The 17,590-nt window shown below is 39.3% G+C and overlaps 1 protein-coding gene across 1 annotated transcript; it reads right to left on the reverse strand.

The window, feature by feature from the left end:
• Positions 1 to 10,256: 10,256 nt before the first annotated feature.
• On the reverse strand, positions 10,257 to 11,952 carry LOC145112869 (UDP-glycosyltransferase 76H1-like). The gene is made up of 2 exons (XM_079048988.1): positions 11,381 to 11,952; positions 10,257 to 11,319 (listed from the first exon to the last, which is right to left on the reverse strand). Exons 1-2 carry the CDS (start codon positions 11,862 to 11,864, stop codon positions 10,454 to 10,456), a joined length of 1,350 nt encoding a protein of 449 aa, XP_078905114.1. The 5' UTR covers positions 11,865 to 11,952; the 3' UTR covers positions 10,257 to 10,453.
• Between the last annotated feature and the right edge of the window lie 5,638 nt (positions 11,953 to 17,590).

A 17,590-nucleotide genomic window follows, 5' to 3' on the forward strand; every position in this document is an offset into this window, starting at 1 on the left:
GGGAATCTGTCTTCCAGCAGCTGGGGTGAGTCTGCGGGACTTCAGCAGTGTGGGGTTGTGTCTACGGGACTTCAACAGTGTGAGGTGAGTTACCTTCCAGTAACGGTGGGTCTACGGCCACAATGCCGGCCCACCAGTAGGAGTTGTATGTTGGATGATTGTCTTTGTGATATCATCTAGGTTTGCTACTACCCGATATGTTATATGCTGGCATCATATGTTATATGTGATAGTGAAAGTGGGGGGTGAAATAGTCCCCGGTTACCGGTCGATAGGACCGAAGGGGTAGTTTAGTACCCAGTCATGCTAGCCAGATTATGATATATATGATATGATATTATGTGGTAGTAGTAGGGGGTGGAATAGTCCCCGGTTACCGGTCGACAGGACCGAAGGGGTAGGCCAGCACCCAGATATGCTAGGCAGTATGTGATTTATGTTTATATGCTAGGCAGTAGTGGTAGGGGTGAAATAGTCCCCAGTATCCGGTTGAGAGGACCGAAGGGGAGCCCAACACCCAGATATGCTAGGCAGTATCCGGTCGAGAGGACCGAAGGGGAGCCCAGCACCCAAATATGCTAGGCAGTATCCGGTGGAGAGGACCAAAGGGGAGCCCAGCACCCAGATATGCTAGGAAGTATCCGGTCGAGAGGACCGAAGGGGTAGGTCGGGCACCCAGATATGCTTGACAGTATATGTACGTTATATGTTTGTATGGTATGTGGTATGATGGGGGAACTCACTAAGCTTTGTGCTTACGGTTTACAGTTTTGGTTTCAGGTACTCGTTTTCAAAGGAAAGGAGCCGGCTTGATCGCAGCGCATCATACTATGTTTTCCGCACATGAGATCTTTGGGATTACACTCTGATATGGTTTTATGATAATATGTTTTGATTACTGACACTTTGGTTTGACACGAGATATTATTATGAATGTTTTTATACTGATGGTTTTATGTAATAACTTATTTAAAAATGAAATTTTTGGCCTTGAATTTTGGGATGTTACATTTCTCTCCTTCATGAAAATGATTGTGAGGAAACGCTTTCATTAGGAAGATTTTAATGAGATAGCGATTATGTAAATTGCATTCTCAAATACGATTCTGACTACGACATCTCTCTTCATAGTTCGAATTGTGAGATTTGGCAATTAGTTTGAACATTCGAGACTTATTGATATAAGTTCTAGAATTGTTTAGACACACATGTGAGCTATCTAAGGAAAGGTGTATGAGTTGTTTTCTAGAAGCTTAGATAAAGGCTTATCGAAGCATATCGTATTAGAAATATAAACTTTGGAAGTCAATAAGTATTGCCTTCTAGAAGTCCAATGGTTTTCCGAAAACGTGTCAAAGCTAGTGGGAGCATAAATGTTATGCTGGTATGGATATAATCATCATGTTAGTGGGAGCATGATTATTATTTTAAGTGTTGCAAGTTAGCAATGTTAATTATAGAAAACAATAGGTTCACATTGCAAAGTTGCAGGGGTTGAAAAGTTGTTTTGCTATAATTAAGGGAGAGGATATTAAACTTTGTTTCAAAATCTAAAAGCTTGGATCGAGAAATTTTAGTCAAATTTAGTCAAATATATATGAATGTTATTCTATATATGGAAAGGATAATTGCGTTCTCAAAATTTGGCTATGATTACGGCATCCCTCTTCATAATCAAAATTATGAGAATAAGGCAACTAGAAATATTATAGCAGGAGACTAGTAAAATATCACGTCTTTATGTAAGACATTATGAATCGTGTCCCATACGCTTTTGGTATATGATCGATTGCATATGCTATAATATCCGACCATTCTGATTTTCGAAATGCTTAGGGCATTAAGAGGGAAAAGGATCAGAACCGGATTTGACTAAATTGATTAAACAACTGTCAAGGACAATCTGAGGTTCGCTAAGGATTGGTCGCTTGTGCGCAGTTGGAAGTAAAGTATTGAATGGAACATATTAACGTTATTATAAATAGATAAGACTCTATTAAGAATGAGTTGTCATATGGAAAATATGGAAATGTTTCCGTATTGGGAGTTGGACGTTAAGAATCTGTGTCTAGATTAGAAACTTTTATGCAAGAAGGATGTTCAAAGGAATGTACTTTGAATATGAGACTTCATAATAGAGCACTTTGTAATTCCATTGGCCGAGTCTTGGTGACTTTCTGCTGTGGCATTACAAAAGGATCATTGCATAAAATGTTAGAATCTAACATATTCTAGTAGTGGCAATAATTGGGTATTCTTAGACTTATGATAAGGTTAGGAGTTGTGAAATGAGTATCGTTGAAAATGTGTTCAATTGATCTATTCCACAAAGTATGGACCATAGGTAAACATATTGTGCATGCTTAGAGCATGGGACAACTATTGTTATAATTCAAGTAATAAGTTGATTATCCGAAACATTATACAATGAATAATGTGTAATCAATATGGTGACTAAATAAAATGTGTTTTATTTATACTCACAAGTTTGAGGCCGTATTGGATTCGATTATTCTTGTGTTTCACTTTGCATGTTTTGTCTTCCCGAATAATAAGATTATTCAAACCATCCACAGTCGCTCATACTTTGGAAGTAGGTATGAAAGAAGACTGTCGTGAATTGGCTTGTAGATTGTCTAAAGTGTATTAGACATAACAAAAGTCTGCTATAACGTTCATGAGTGCTTATGAATTAAGATTTGAGCATTGGATTAAACCCACGCTCACTTCGATCGTTTCATGGATTTTATCACGAGTGGTCGGTGAGACGATAATATCTTATATTCTTGAAACCGAGACATGTGAGTTGTAATTTACAAGTCGGTTGCACATTGATAATATGTAAACGCACCAATAACTTGGTGTTATAAAACATATTGTTGTGTGTGATTTGATGAGTAGGTACAAGCAAGCATTGAGTCAAAGTTTATCCGTTCCCTTTACCCAATGTGGGATAAAAGCGATATCCGTGGGCCCCTCGATGATTTAGTGATGACACCCTAAGTGCTTGGCCAAGCCGGGACTAAGTTGATGTGTTCAATTGTAGTCAGTTGTCAATCGTCATAAATCGGAAATCGGGAAACAACACATGAACAGAGGGTATGATTAAAATCCATGTCTCAGTTCATATGATATCTAGAATGGAGGAATATATGATCCCTTATCTAAAGGACGCGTGAATGATAGGATCATAGTTCGACAGCGGCTTTTGAAAGCTACGATTGCTGATCAGGATCTGAAGTCATATGCAAGATAGTTATTAGACTTATCCAAGTGGGAGACTCTTGGATTAGTTGTTTAAGCCCATAACTATTTTGGTATGTACTTGACCCGATTGTGAGCATGGTCATTTTGGGTTGCCTTCACCATAGCAACTGGTAGGATGAATTAAGGAAAAAGAGGATTAATTATGATTTATTAATATATTATGAGAATAATATATTAAAGGAGAAATCATATTGTTTAATTAATATTGGTCAAGAATTAATTAAGAATTAATTTTGTGGTCAAAAGAGATTAATTAAACTTAGGGGGCTGGAATTGTAATTATAAGATATTTGCAATTGGGCTATGGATCACCTTGGAACATAGGTTGGACGAATTCTATGGGAAGCCCATAAGGAATTCATCCAAGGGGTGTTCTAGAAGGAGTCCATGGGCTGCTTAGGGCCTAAGCAGTCAAATTAGGGTTTCCTAGTTGAAAACCCTAATAGCCTACATATATAAGGAACCCTTAAGGCCCCAAAAACGTGGCCAACTCTTGGAGAGAACCCTAGAACGTTTTTGTGCCTCCTCCTTCTCCTTCTTTTTCATCCTTATTTTTTATGGTGTTTGTGACTTCATTAGAGGTGCAACATTTGAGGCACTAAGCTTTCAGAAGTCAAGAACAAGAGGATTTTAGATTGTTATTTCTATATAACAATCAAGGTAAGATCTAAACCCTATTCTTATGTTAATATCGATTACCATATGCTAGATCTAGGGTTTATGAGCTTTGGATGATTATTGCATGTTCATTAGACAAACTAGATCCAAAATCTTTAGGGTTTTTCATGTACACCATAGGATTGTTGTAGTGCTCAAAACCTATCAATGGATACCCAGGATAAGGGTAAGGCGACCGTGGATGATGTACTGATCGTACGGGAGTACCCGGACGTGTTTCATTAGGATTTGTCTGGGATACCTTCGGAGAGGCAGGTAGAGTTCAGGATTGACCTAGTCCCCGGTGCGGCTCCGATAGCCAAGGCACCATATCGGTTGGCTCCTCCCGAGATGCAGGAGTTGTCTACACAGCTACAGGAGCTGTTAGACAAGGGATTTATCAGGCCGAGTAGTTCGCCACGGGGAGCCCCGATCATGTTTGTGAAGAAGAAGGACGAGTCACATTGGATGTGCATAGACTACTGGGAGCTGAATAAGGTAACAGTGAAGAACCGTTATGTGCATCTTGGTTCTCCAAGATTGATATGCGATCGGGTTATCACCAGATGCGAGTCAGAGATGAGGATGTGCAGAAGACCGCTTTTAGGACTCGTTATGGTCACTATGAGTTTGTGGTGATGCCGTTTGGAATCACCAATGCTCCAGCCGGGTTCATGGACCTCATGAACCGCGTGTGCAGACCGATGTTGGATCTGTCTGTGATAGTCTTCATTGATCATATCTTGGTTTACTCCAAGACTCAGGAGCAGCATGAGGAGCACCTGAGGGAGGTGCTGGAGACACTGAGGAGGGAGAGACTTTTCTCAAAGTTCTCTAAGTGTGAGTTCTGGTTGCATGAGGTGCAGTTTCTGGGGCACCTTGTCAACCATAAGGGTATCCTAGTCGATCCGGCCAAGATAGAGGCTGTGATGCAGTGGGAGGTTCCGAGGTCTCCAACTGAGATTCAGAGTTTTCTTGGTCTGGCGAGTTACTACCGGAGATTCATCCAGGATTTCTCCAAGATTGATGTTCCCTTGACCCGACTGACCAAGAAGTTGGTGACATTCCGCTGGGGGCCTGAGCAGCAGGCAGCCTTCAAGACTCTCAGACAGCGGTTATGCGAGGCACCGATTCTGACATTGCCGAAGGGTGTCGATGATTTCGTGGTTTACTGTGACGTTTCGATCATGGGTATGGGTGCGGTACTGATGCAGCAGGGTCATGTGATAGCTTACGCTTCTAGGCAGCTGAAGCCTTACGAGGCTAACTATTCGACGTACGATTTGGAGCCGGGGGATGTGGTTTTCTCCCTCAAGATTTGGCGGCATTACCTCTATGGGGTTCGCTGTACCATTTACACGGACCAAAAGAGTTTGAGGTACCTCATGGATCAGCTGAATCTTAACATGAGGCAGCGTCGGTGGTTAGATGTGGTGAAGGATTACGATTGTGAGATCCTTTATCACCCAGGGAATGCCAACGTGGTAGCTGATGCTCTGAGCCGCAAGGCAGTGGCGGACTCGATCCGAGACATATTTTTGAAGATGACAGTGATTACTCCATTGCTGGAGCGGATTAGATAGGCACAGGTTGAGGGCCTAAAGGAAGAGCGCCGAAAGTGCGAGTGGATCGTAGGCCGGGTGGTCTCATTTGATTATGATAGTCGTGGGTTGTTGACCCTGCATGAGAGGGTCTGGGTTCCGTACTGGGGCGGGGTACGACAGGTTCTGATGAATGAGGCCCACAAGTCGAGGTTCTCCATCCATCTCGGGGCGACGAAGATGTATTGGGATCTTCGCCCTGATTACTGGTGGCCCTGCAGGAAGCGGGACGTAGCATGGTATGTAGAGCGGTGTTTGACCTGCAGGAAGGTCAAGGCGGAACACCAGACACCAGACGGCAAGATGCAGCCGCTAGACATTCCTGTGTGGAAATGGGAAGATATCACTATGGACTTCATTACGAAGCTTCCCAGGACCGCACATGGAGTGGATTCGATATGGGTCATCATGGATCGGTTGACCAAGAGTGCTCATTTTACCCCGATCAAGGAGAGTATATCGGCTGAGAAGCTCGCCGAGATCTACGTACGTGAGGTAGTGGCACGACATGGAGTGCCTGTCTCGATGGTGTCAGACCGGGATGTTCGTTTTACTTCCTGATTTTGGAAGCGGTTTCACGACAAGATGGGTACTCGTCTCCATTTCAGCACCGCTTTTCACCCCCAGACGGATGGGCAGAGTGAGAGGACGATTCAGACTCTCGAGGACATGCTACGCGCATGTGTATTGGATTTCGATGGCAGTTAGGATACATATCTTCCGTTAGCAGAATTTTCGTATAACAACAGCTACCACACTAGCATAGATCGGCCTCCCTTTGAGATGCTCTACGGGAGAAAGTGTAGGACCCCAATCTGTTGGGGCGAGGTCGGTCAGAGCGTCATGGGGAGTACGGAAGTGGTACTCAAGACTACTGAGATGATCTAGCAGGTCCGGAGCAGACTCCAGACTTCACAGAGTCGGCAAAAGAGCTATACCGACAAGCGCCAGTTGGACCTGCAGTTTCAGGTGGGGGATATGGTTCTCCTGAAGGTGTCACCTTGGAAAGGTGTCATCCGGTTCAGGAAGCGGGGCAAACTGGGCCCCAGGTTCATTGGTCCGTTCAGGGTTTTGGATCGGGTAGGCCGGGTTGCGTATCGACTGGATCTGCCAGCCGAGCTTAGTTAGATCGACAACACTTTTCACGTCTCCCAGCTACGGAAGTGCTTAGTTGATGACTCCGCAGTTGTGCCCTTAGAGGATATTCAGGTGGACGACCGCCTGAATTACATTGAGAAACCAGTGGCGATTCTGGATCGGAAGACAAAAACCTTGAGGAACAAGGTTGTGCAGTCAGAGTGGATGTGGGAGCCAAAGGAGGAGATGAGGGAGCATTATCCAGGATTATTTGTGACAACGGACTTCGAGGACGAAGTATGATTCAAGTGGGGGAGAATTGTAACATCCGAATCCTGAGGTATTAAAAATATTAATTTTTGCATTTAGAAGAGGCTCACGACGTGAGCCATAGTGGTCACGTCGTGAGTAGTACCATTGACCGTTTGACCCGTATTCATGAACCTCACGACATGAGGCATAAGATCTCACGACGTAAGCCAGGCCTGATGGTTCCAAACCCTTAAAATCGAGTATAAAACGAAATGAGGAGTCTAGGTTCGCCCATCCTCAGCCTCTTTCACTCCCAAGTCACTGAAAAAACCCTAGATTCAGCCCTCTTTAGCCCTTGAGCCATTGTTGGTGGTATTGGTGTGTTAATGGTGTTTTGTTTTCCTTGAAGAAGAAGAAGAAGAAGAAGCTCTTGTGGTGGTTCCTTTTGACGAGATAAACCCTTCCTTGTGGATTTTCTGAGCTTGTGAGCTTCTGTAGGTTATGGTTGCCTTCTTTGCATGGGATCTTGGATTATCATGCATGAAATCCATAAAGTTGGCAACTTTATGGACCATTGAGTCACTTGTTGTATTAGAACCCTTGGATCTGGATTTTGGTGCAAGTTTTGGACTCCAAGTTTGAATCATGATGTTGCACCCATCTTTTGACCTAACTAGTGTTTAATTCATGCATGAGACATGCATGACTGAAACGATATGATTTTTATGGTCCTTTAGGCTAGATATGGTATTCTGGAAAGTCCCAATGCACATCTTAAAGGATTAAGAGCTTAATGCTCACAGAACAGTTCTCACGACGTGAGACGTATAGTCTCACGACGTGAGCACGATGACTGCCCCGATCTGAAACCCTAAGGCGAGTGAACCAAGTTGACTCGCTGTGTCGACCCAAGTCGAGCTGACTCTCACGACGTGAGCCAAGGAAGGTCACGACGTGAGGACAGAATGATAAGAAAAGTGGACCATTGACCCGAGGCATTGACTTTTGACCCAAGTTGACTTTTTGTCAACTATTGAGAAAGAGAGTAAGTCTAAGGTTTTCACTGCATGATTTCTTAGGTGTGGAGTAGTTCGGAGCAGCTGATAGCGTGAGCAGCAGTATTTGAATTTCGATTTTGAGGTGAGTTTTCCTCCTAGGAACAAGTCTAAGGCACCAATGTCGGCCTGTTTATGTATATTAGCGATGTCGGGGTTAACCCGATGTAGTTTATATGTTTTCGAACTTCGGTTTGATGTCGGGGCAAGCCCGAGGGATGTTTGTATGCTTGATGTCTTCGTGATTCTTGCATGTGTTTGTTTATGTGTTCCGGACTACGATCTGATGTCGGGGAAAGCCCGAGGAATGTTTAGCTTATATGTTTTGTGTTATATGTTCTGGGCTTCGGTCCGATGTCGGGGCAAACCTTCGGAATGTTTATATGTTTATGTTATGTGACTATGTTATATGTTTGTTGATATGTTATATGTATACTGGACTTCGGTCCGATGTCGGGCGGGGTCCGATGTAGCGGGCAAGGCCTAATGTGTGTGATTATGTGATTATGTGTATGGTATGTGGTAGTTTGGGGAGAATCATTTAGCTTCGTGCTTACAGTTTTTAGTTTTGGTTTCAAGTACTTCTGGTAGCAAGGGGAAGAGCTCGGGATGACTGCATGACACATACAGTTTATGTTTAGCCTGGGATATTTTACTCTGATTTATTCGACATGTAATTGATATGGATACACTGTTTTGATATTTGAGATATTATGGTTCATGTTTTGATAAATGATTTTTAGTAGTTCTTGCTTAATTAATGATTTAAAAATGAAAATTTTGAACCGTATTTTTGGGATGTTTCACTTTAGTATTCCAAAATTGGCAAGGCGAGGACAACTTTAAAATACGCTTTAAATATGGACTAGTGGTTTTCAAAAAGTTGCAACTTTGCCCTCTTTTTAACATTTTGTTGGTAAATCTGGGTTAATTATACGTGAAATGAAAAATTTTAAACTTTTCTCACCCCTTTGCTCTCTTATCTTCTCTTCTTATGAACGGTGGATGAAGGTAGTTGTGATGGTGGTGGCGACAGTAGCTGAAGGTGGTGGTGGCAGAGTGGCTAAAAGCGATGGTGATGATGGTAGTGGCTGAAAGTGGTGGCAGTTTAAGTTGAAGGTTGTGATGGTGGTAGTGGAAGTGGTTGGTGGTGGTGGTAGTTGTTGTTGGAGGTGGTGGTGATTGTGATTGTTGAAAGTGTTGATGGTTGTGTTGGTGGTGCTAGTTGTGGTAGTGGTTGAAGGTGGTGGTGGCGGTGGCTGAATGTGATGGTCAGAGGAGTAGCTACTAAGACTAAAGGTAGGTCCTAGGACCTACCTAAAATTTCAATTTTGTTTATAATATATAGGAGAAAAATTAGGAACTATCTTGGAAAAAATAAAGGACCTAGGAGAAAAATTAGGAACTATCTTGGGAAAAATAAAGGACCTAGGGGAAAAAATAAATGACCTACCTTGAATTTGTTTTTAAAAAAATGTCTTAAAAACCATTTTCAAAGGAGAAAAAAAAAATGTTACTAGGGGCAATTTGTTCTTTGAAATTATGGGATTGATAATAAAAAGATAACCACTCTTTATCGACACTCTTAAAATATCGATAAATATATAAACTACTCTAATAAAAGGAAGCTCACATGCCTCAACTCCTTCCGATTCATTAACTTTTACAAATCTAGAAAAAATAAATAAAAAAAAACACTAAAAGTGAAAAATAAAAAACCCCAACCGTGCATTTCTCGCATTTGTTCGTTGTTTTAAAATTGACGTCGGACATTGCCAAAGACTCCTACTTTTTGTTCGCTACTTTATCAACAGACTTATAATCAACTTTTTTTCATTAAACCGTAAGGTTTTTTCAATTATATTTCATTCGCTTTAAAAAAAAAATAATCTATGGTGCCTGATCGGTTTTAACCAGTTGAGTTGAACCGCCAGGTTTTTCAATGTACATGACCCAACCCCCCACAAGTATTGATTTTTTTATCGAATTTACTTAATTTGGGAACCACGTGATTTTTTGCTCTAGATTCACCATTGATGATGGTGGTGGTAGCGGCATAAGGTGGTGGCAGTTTCCGAAGATGGTGTTGGTGCATGTTGAAGGCGATGGCCGAGGAGATGATGGTTAAAACAAAACCAACTTGACACTTTATGAAAAGCATATGGACAAATTTTGAAATTTTAACTATAAAAAATCGTTCATTTAAAAAAATAATGGCAACTAGAGGGAATGTTTAAAAAAATGGACAATCTATGCCATTTTTTGAAACTAATGGAGCAGATATGTAGTGTTTCTAAAGTTAGCCTACCCACCATATGAACCAGTTTTTAAATATGTCAGAAACAAATTAAAACAAAATATTTAAAAGGTATATTAGTTATTTCAAAGCCGACCAAACTCAGTTTTTTTGTGAGCGACAAAAAAACCATCAACGATTTCAGTCATTTATGTATATATAACCCTACTAGAAAATGGCATTCTAAATTACTCTATCCGGCAACTTTCAATGATACTTTAGAAACATCAATGTGGATGCTACCTAAATTACAATGACAATATGAACTCTACCAAATCATTCATGGAGTTTCGTGAAGAACCGCCATGGGTAACTGCAACTCTAACCTGTTCTTCAATCCCCATAGCCCTACGCCTCATCACTTCTCCTTCTTTGCTCACCAAAACTCTCCTGATTGCACTCTCGATCTCCCCTCTCTCCACAACCATTTCCAAACCCATCTTCCAGACATAACTCAAATACCTAGCATTCATCATTTGATCGATACTAAACGGTTGACACAGCATCGGAACCCCTTCGCATACACTTTCCAAAGTCGAATTCCAACCACAATGGCTCCAAAATCCTCCAACTGCAGAATGTGCCAATACGTCCTTCTGGGGTGCCCACTTTACGATCATACCTCTCACCTTCATCTCGCTTACCAAATCCTCCGGCAAAAACTCGATCCAATCACACCCGTGAACCGAACCCGGTCGAACCACCCATATGAAGGGCTGGTTACTGTTGGCTATGCCCCATACCATTTCAGTTGCTATTTTTGTATCTATGGTTGCTAAGCTTCCTAAGCTTACGTAAATTACTGATTTGGGTGATTGTTTATCTAGCCATGGAATGCAGCTGGTATCTTCTTTAAGGAAGCTAGTGGAAGGAGTTGGAGATGTTTTGTGCAACGGGCCGATTGTAAAAATCGGAACTTGGTAGTGATGGCGAATCTGGGTCAGTGTTGACTGTTCAAGACATTCGAGGGTGTTACAAATGAAAGCAGAAGGGGGTGTTTTGGGGCTGATCATTGCGATCAAATCAAGGACTTCTTGTATTGGAAGGCCAATAAAGGGTAGATCTTTGTATCTGAATGGATGGAACTCTGGAATCATTTCCTGCAAAAAAGAATCTTTAAAGCAGAATTTAGTACTTAGATTGTTTGTTTATGTGGGTTTTGGATTGCCGATTACCTTGTACAGGAAATCGACCTTCTTGATGGAGCTGCGGGATGATCCAGTAACTAGGAAGGAAGGCTGCACAGCTGCTGCGCAAGATGATGGAGGGTAGACCCAGATCGCCGGCGAGGTTTCCGGCAAAAAACATGAGGCTATCATAGATGATAACGATTGATTCTTTTTCAGATGTTTCCTTTTGTGTATTTATCATCTGAATCAGGTGTTTCTCGAGATGGGGTCTGCAGTTTTCATTGAGAGCTTTCAAGAACTGATTGATGCCGGAAGAGATGCCTGTGCCGGATAAGTTATCCGGCAGAGGGAGGAAGATGAAGTCAGGGTGATTAGAAGGGTCTGGTGGGTTGAGCTCGGAGTGAGCAAAGATTATGGAGAACCCTTTCGATTGAAGGTATGAGCCAAGCTGGAGCATGGGCGTCATGTGGCCTTGAAGTGGACTTGATATCAGCACCAGCTGCCACCCTCTTCTGCCATGCTCCGCCATATCTCTCTCTCGGAGATTGGATGGCTAATTTCTGTAATGGGTGGCAATTGATTATAGATGGATCTCTACTTTGGTTGTTCCGCTCACAAGGTTTGACTCTTTAGTCTTTATGTTGAAGATGTTTTATAAATATACAATTCTATTGACATTGATTTTTAATTTTCTTATTTATTAAATTTATAACTTTTATTCTATTTACTTTATAAAACACAATCTATATGTATATTATAAAGTTGTTTATACAAAGTACAAACATTAAGAACACCCAAAAAACACTCATTTATTTAAGGGATATATACACTAAAGTCCCAATATTTTTATTGATTTGACAGGAAAGTCCTAAACTTTATTTTTTTGACAGTAAAGTCCAAATTACCGGCAGTTTTTGACACTTTTACTATTTTTTTCCGGTTAGCCGGTAATTAGGATTTTTTTGTCAAAAAAATAAAGTTTAGGATATTTTTGTCAAATCGTCAATTGACTTTACTGTCAATAAAATAAAGTTCAAGACTTTCTTGTCAAATCGTTGAAAATATTGAGACTTTAGTGTATATATCTTTTTTTTTTGTTAGAAATTTAATGGTATGATACTCTTTAAGAATAAGAGTTATTGAAACCTTCTCTAGTCAGTTAGATCCTATTTAAATCATTAACGTTTGCTTCTTGTTAAATCGTTTTTTTAATCTCAACAAACCGATATTGAAAAGAAGAGAAATTTTGTTTTTTTCGGTTTCTTATTTCTCTATTTTTGGGACTGCAAAAAGCAAACTCAACTCTGGTTCTTTCTTTCTTTCTTGATTATCTCCATTTTTTTAATGGCGGTTTGTTGAGATTAAAAAAACGATTTAACAAGAAGCAAACGTTAAAGATTTCAATAGGAATCAACTTACTAGAGAAGGTTTCAATAACTTTTATGCTTAAAGAGTATCATACCATTAAATTTCTAACAAAAAAATGATATATACACTAAAGTCCCAATATTTTCAACGATTTGACAAGAAAGTCCTGAACTTTATTTTTTTGACAGTAAAGTCCTAATTGACGATTTGACAAGAAAGTCCTAAATTTTATTTGGGCTAATATCATAAAAACCCTCAAGTTTTCAGGGTTTTGTCGGTTTTGCCCAAAGTTGAATTTTATGTCCGTTTTTACCCTAACATTTTCCAAAAAATGTTCGGTTTACCTTTTTACCGGTGATAACAGGTTACCATTATATTAACTTCGCAAAAAAACCCTTAAGTTTACAGTTTTTTTATGTTTTTACCCTTAAGTTTATAATTTTTTAACACTTTTACCCTATGTATTTTTTTTTTCATATTATACGTATTCAAGCAGAAAAATCATATTTATAAACGAAAAAAATTTAATTAAATATTGTATTTACATTTTTTAATGTTAATTCTTTATATATATATATATATATATATATATATATATATATATATATATATATATATATATATATGTGACATCCCCAAATTCACGGCCATAAAAGACCAGTTTAATTTATGCTTTTGAAATAATTTCAGAGTAATCATTTGATTAAAAGTGTTGCGGAATTTGTTCCCAGAAAAACATAATAAATATGTTATCAAATCATTTCCGAAGAAATGTATTTTATTCATTTAAACCATTGGGATGTCATTGTCAATAGAAAAACATAAGCATAAACAAAACTTACATTCATTTACACTAGTGATCTACTTCTCTTTTAATCTCTCAGTGTAAAGCAACTTCATATCGATACCTGTGATACAATTAAACTGAGTGGGTCAGGCTTGGGAGCCTGGTGAGCATATAGGGTTTTCAACCCACAATAAATAATTTATTATGCTTAAACATCAAACAATCAACCCAATTACCCAATCCCCATTGTCTTATTTATTTCTTAAGGATTTATCCTAAGAATCAACTATCACTCATTCCTAAGGATTCATCCTAAGGAATAGGCACGAAGTCCATCGTTGCCCAAGGCTTATACTACAAGCACTAACAACATCGATCCCCACATACTGATCCTATACAATGATCTTACTAGATCTAGCCTAAAGGATCGATATGAACAACCAACTAACGAAACTGCTTCGGAAATCCCCTAGCAGCAAACAAGGATCGATAAAGATATCGAATGACTGAAATAAGTTTAACCAAGAACCTTTGTTCGTAAAAGAAAGAACCACAAGACAATTAAGTCAGGGGTAGTTATCAATGCCTAGGCTGTGGTCTGAATATCGTTAGGTATGTAGCCCCCAGACACACCCTATCCATCATCGAACTTTGCCTAGGTTGTGGTCTGAATATCGTGAGGTATATAACCCCCAGATGCACCCTATCCGACAATGGAAACGCTGACTAATGCCTAGGCTGTGGTCTGAACCCCCAGACTCACCCCTATCCAGCATTGGAAACGCTGACTAATGCCTAGGCTGTGGTCTGAACCCCCAGACTCACCCCTATCCAGCATTGGAAACGCTGACTAATGCCTAGGCTGTGGTCTGAACATCGTGAGGTATATAACCTCCAGACTCACTCCTATCCGGCATCGAAAATGGAAACACCGACTAATGCCTAGGCTGTGGTCTGAACCCCCAGACTCACCCCTATCCAGCATTGGAAATGAAAACACTGACTAATGCCTAGGCTGTGGTCTGAACCCCCAGACTCACTCCTATCCGGCATCGAAAATGGAAACACCGACTAATGCCTAGGCTGTGGTCTGAATATCGTGAGGTGTATAACCTCCAAACGCGTCCTATCCGGCATCGGAAACGCTGACTCATGAAGCTCGTCCGATCACTTCATAGAAGAAACAAAGACTCCAAAGCTCTTCAAAATAAGAGTATAGGGAAAATACTAATAAAGTACTCCCGTACGTTCCCGTACCTCGACACATAATAGTGTCAAAAAGAAGAACTATCGGATTAACACATAGTTCAAAAACACCTAATGAACATATAGTTCGAGAACACCTTATGAACATATAGTTCAAACATACTTACCGATTACAAGTCTGCTAACGTTCCACTAGACTATCTAAAATAGTCTGTGGCCGTTGTCTATACTCTGCTAGATGACTAGATCATCTTAAACATCGGTACCTCTCATCACTTTTATTTCATCACACATCATCTAATTCATCTACCCATGTTTTACCCAACGTATTTGTAGATAAAAATACATATACAGTTTAAAACTTGTATAAAACATCAATTCAACAGTCACCTCAAATTAACAATTAATATATTTACACATAGCACGTATTTCAAGGTAAATACTTCATATCTATGTGTAAGGTGAAAGTAACTATACACTCACTTGATTTAACGATAACCGGACAGCACTTCGTTGCCTAGAATGATCGTTTCTAATAAAACCTGGAGTTTTATTGAGAAACCGGGCTCTGCGAGGGTCGGGCTTCGTAACCGAAAAAATAAATTTACCGGGCTTCTCGGGCACTCCGGGACGTGTTCCGGGCATTGGAAATGATCTCGGGGCTTCGGGGGAAGTCAAAATGCTAAAAATATGAGTTTAGGGGTGAAAAAGGGCAAAATCCCAAAGTTACTCGGGCAATCTCACATGCCCTCTATTTATGGGGGAGAATCCGAAGTCGGCCGATTGAAGGGAGTCATCACCGAGGACACGCGGCAGCAGATCCGAAGGCCAGGTATCCGATGCGAGGCGAGGCAGGTGGCTTCGGATGCGAGGAGTCAGCAAACACGCGTCGGTCTTCGGACGCGCCACGATTCGGATGACTCAGCAAGGTCGGACACGGGGCAGCTCCTGCGAAGGCCACGTGCGAAGCTCGGACAGGTGGACGCTTCTAAGTGGACCGAACTTCGGTCCAATGGGGAAAGGGGATGACGACTTCGGCCCAATCAGCGGGTGCCACGCGAGGCTGCGGTCCAATCAGAAGACGCCACGTGGAGGCTGCATGTGAAGGATGATGTGGCTGGCACTATTCATGGGAAATTTTTCGATTTTCGCGCCAAAACTTCTAAAATCCATAACTTTCGCATACGAGCTCCGTTTTCGTTTAGACTTTGTCGGCTAATTTTGACTTTAATTTTTAAATTATTATTTTTAACAGATCGGGACAGGAAATCCGTTAAAAATTCATAACTTCTTCATCCGACGTCCGTTTTCGTCTGTCTTTTTACCGTTGTGCTACTAATGACGAGACCTTCGATTCTCGTTTATTTCGTTTCGGCTAAAAAGCACTCGATCTAAAATTCGAGTTTTTAGCTGTCTACTGCTAAGCTGAAACTTCGAAAAATCATAACTTCCTCATACGAAGTGAGATTTGGGTGTTCTTTTTATACCTACTCTCGGTTTAACGAACACTACAAGTTTCGTTTACATCACTAAGGCTAGAAAGTAGTTTATCAAAAACTCACTTTTTACGACATTCGGCACCGTGCCGGTTTATCGTGAAACTTCGACAGGTCATAACTTCTTCGTTATAACTCGGATTTCGGCATTCTTTATATATCCGTAATCCTTGTCACGCCCACTACAAGTTTCTTAATAGATATCGGCTTTATCTAATATTTAATTTTGACGCTCATTTTTATTCTTAATTAATTAAACCCTAATAATTAAGCATAAAACACATAATTCACATAATATTCACATAATTCCTTTTCATTTCTTCTAAATGAGTTACAAAGGTTAGCCTAGACCATTATGTCAATATTAATGTCTAGCCTAGAAACACGGACGTTACTATATATATATATATATATATATATATATATATATATATATATATATATATATATATATATATATATATATATATATATATATATATATATATATATGTGTGTGTGTGTGTGTGTGTATGGATTTTTTTTCTTGGATAAACCATTTAAGATGTAAAAAAAACAAATTAATATGTTTTTAGAACTACAAATACGTATTTTTATGTATTTAAAAATATACATATCAATAAAAAAAACTTGTTCATTCATAAACATGTTTATATAAGTATATACATATATTTTTAGAAGTGTAAATATGTATTTTGATATATGTTTTTTTAAAGTATAAATATATATTTTTAGAAGTATAGATACATATTAATATATAAAAATGTAGAAATATGTATTTATACTTCTAAAAACTATATCTATAAAACACATATTCATAATTCTAAAAATATTATTTATCTTTTTAAATGGTATAACCATGCAAAAACACAAACACACACAAACAAACAATATATATATATATATATATATATATATATATATATATATATATATATATATATATATATAACATTAAAAAAAATATAAATACAATATTTAATTAAATATTTTTTTCGTATATAAATACGATTTTTCTGCATAAATATGTATAATATGAAAAAAATATACTTAGGGTAAAAGTGTAAAAAAAAATTATAAACTTAAGGGTAAAAACGCAAAAAAAAAAAGGTAAACTTAAGGATTTTTTTGCGAATTTAATATAATGGTAACCTGGAAAACCTGTTATCACTGGTAAAAGGGTAAAATCGAACATTTTTTCGAAAATGTTTGGGTAAAAACGGACATAAATTTCAACTTTGGGCAAAACCGACAAAACCCTGTAAACTTGAGGGTTTTTATGACATTAACCCATTTTATTTTTTTGACAAAAAAGTCTAATTACCGGCTAACCGGAAAAAATGGTAAAAGTGTCAAAAATTACCGGTAATTTGGACTTTTCTGTCAAAAAAAAAAATA

The sequence above is a fragment of the Lactuca virosa genome, chromosome 5 (genome assembly GCF_052849685.1).
Source record: "Lactuca virosa cultivar CGN04683 chromosome 5, Lactuca_virosa_CGN04683_v6, whole genome shotgun sequence".
Classification (NCBI taxonomy): Eukaryota; Viridiplantae; Streptophyta; class Magnoliopsida; order Asterales; family Asteraceae; genus Lactuca; species Lactuca virosa.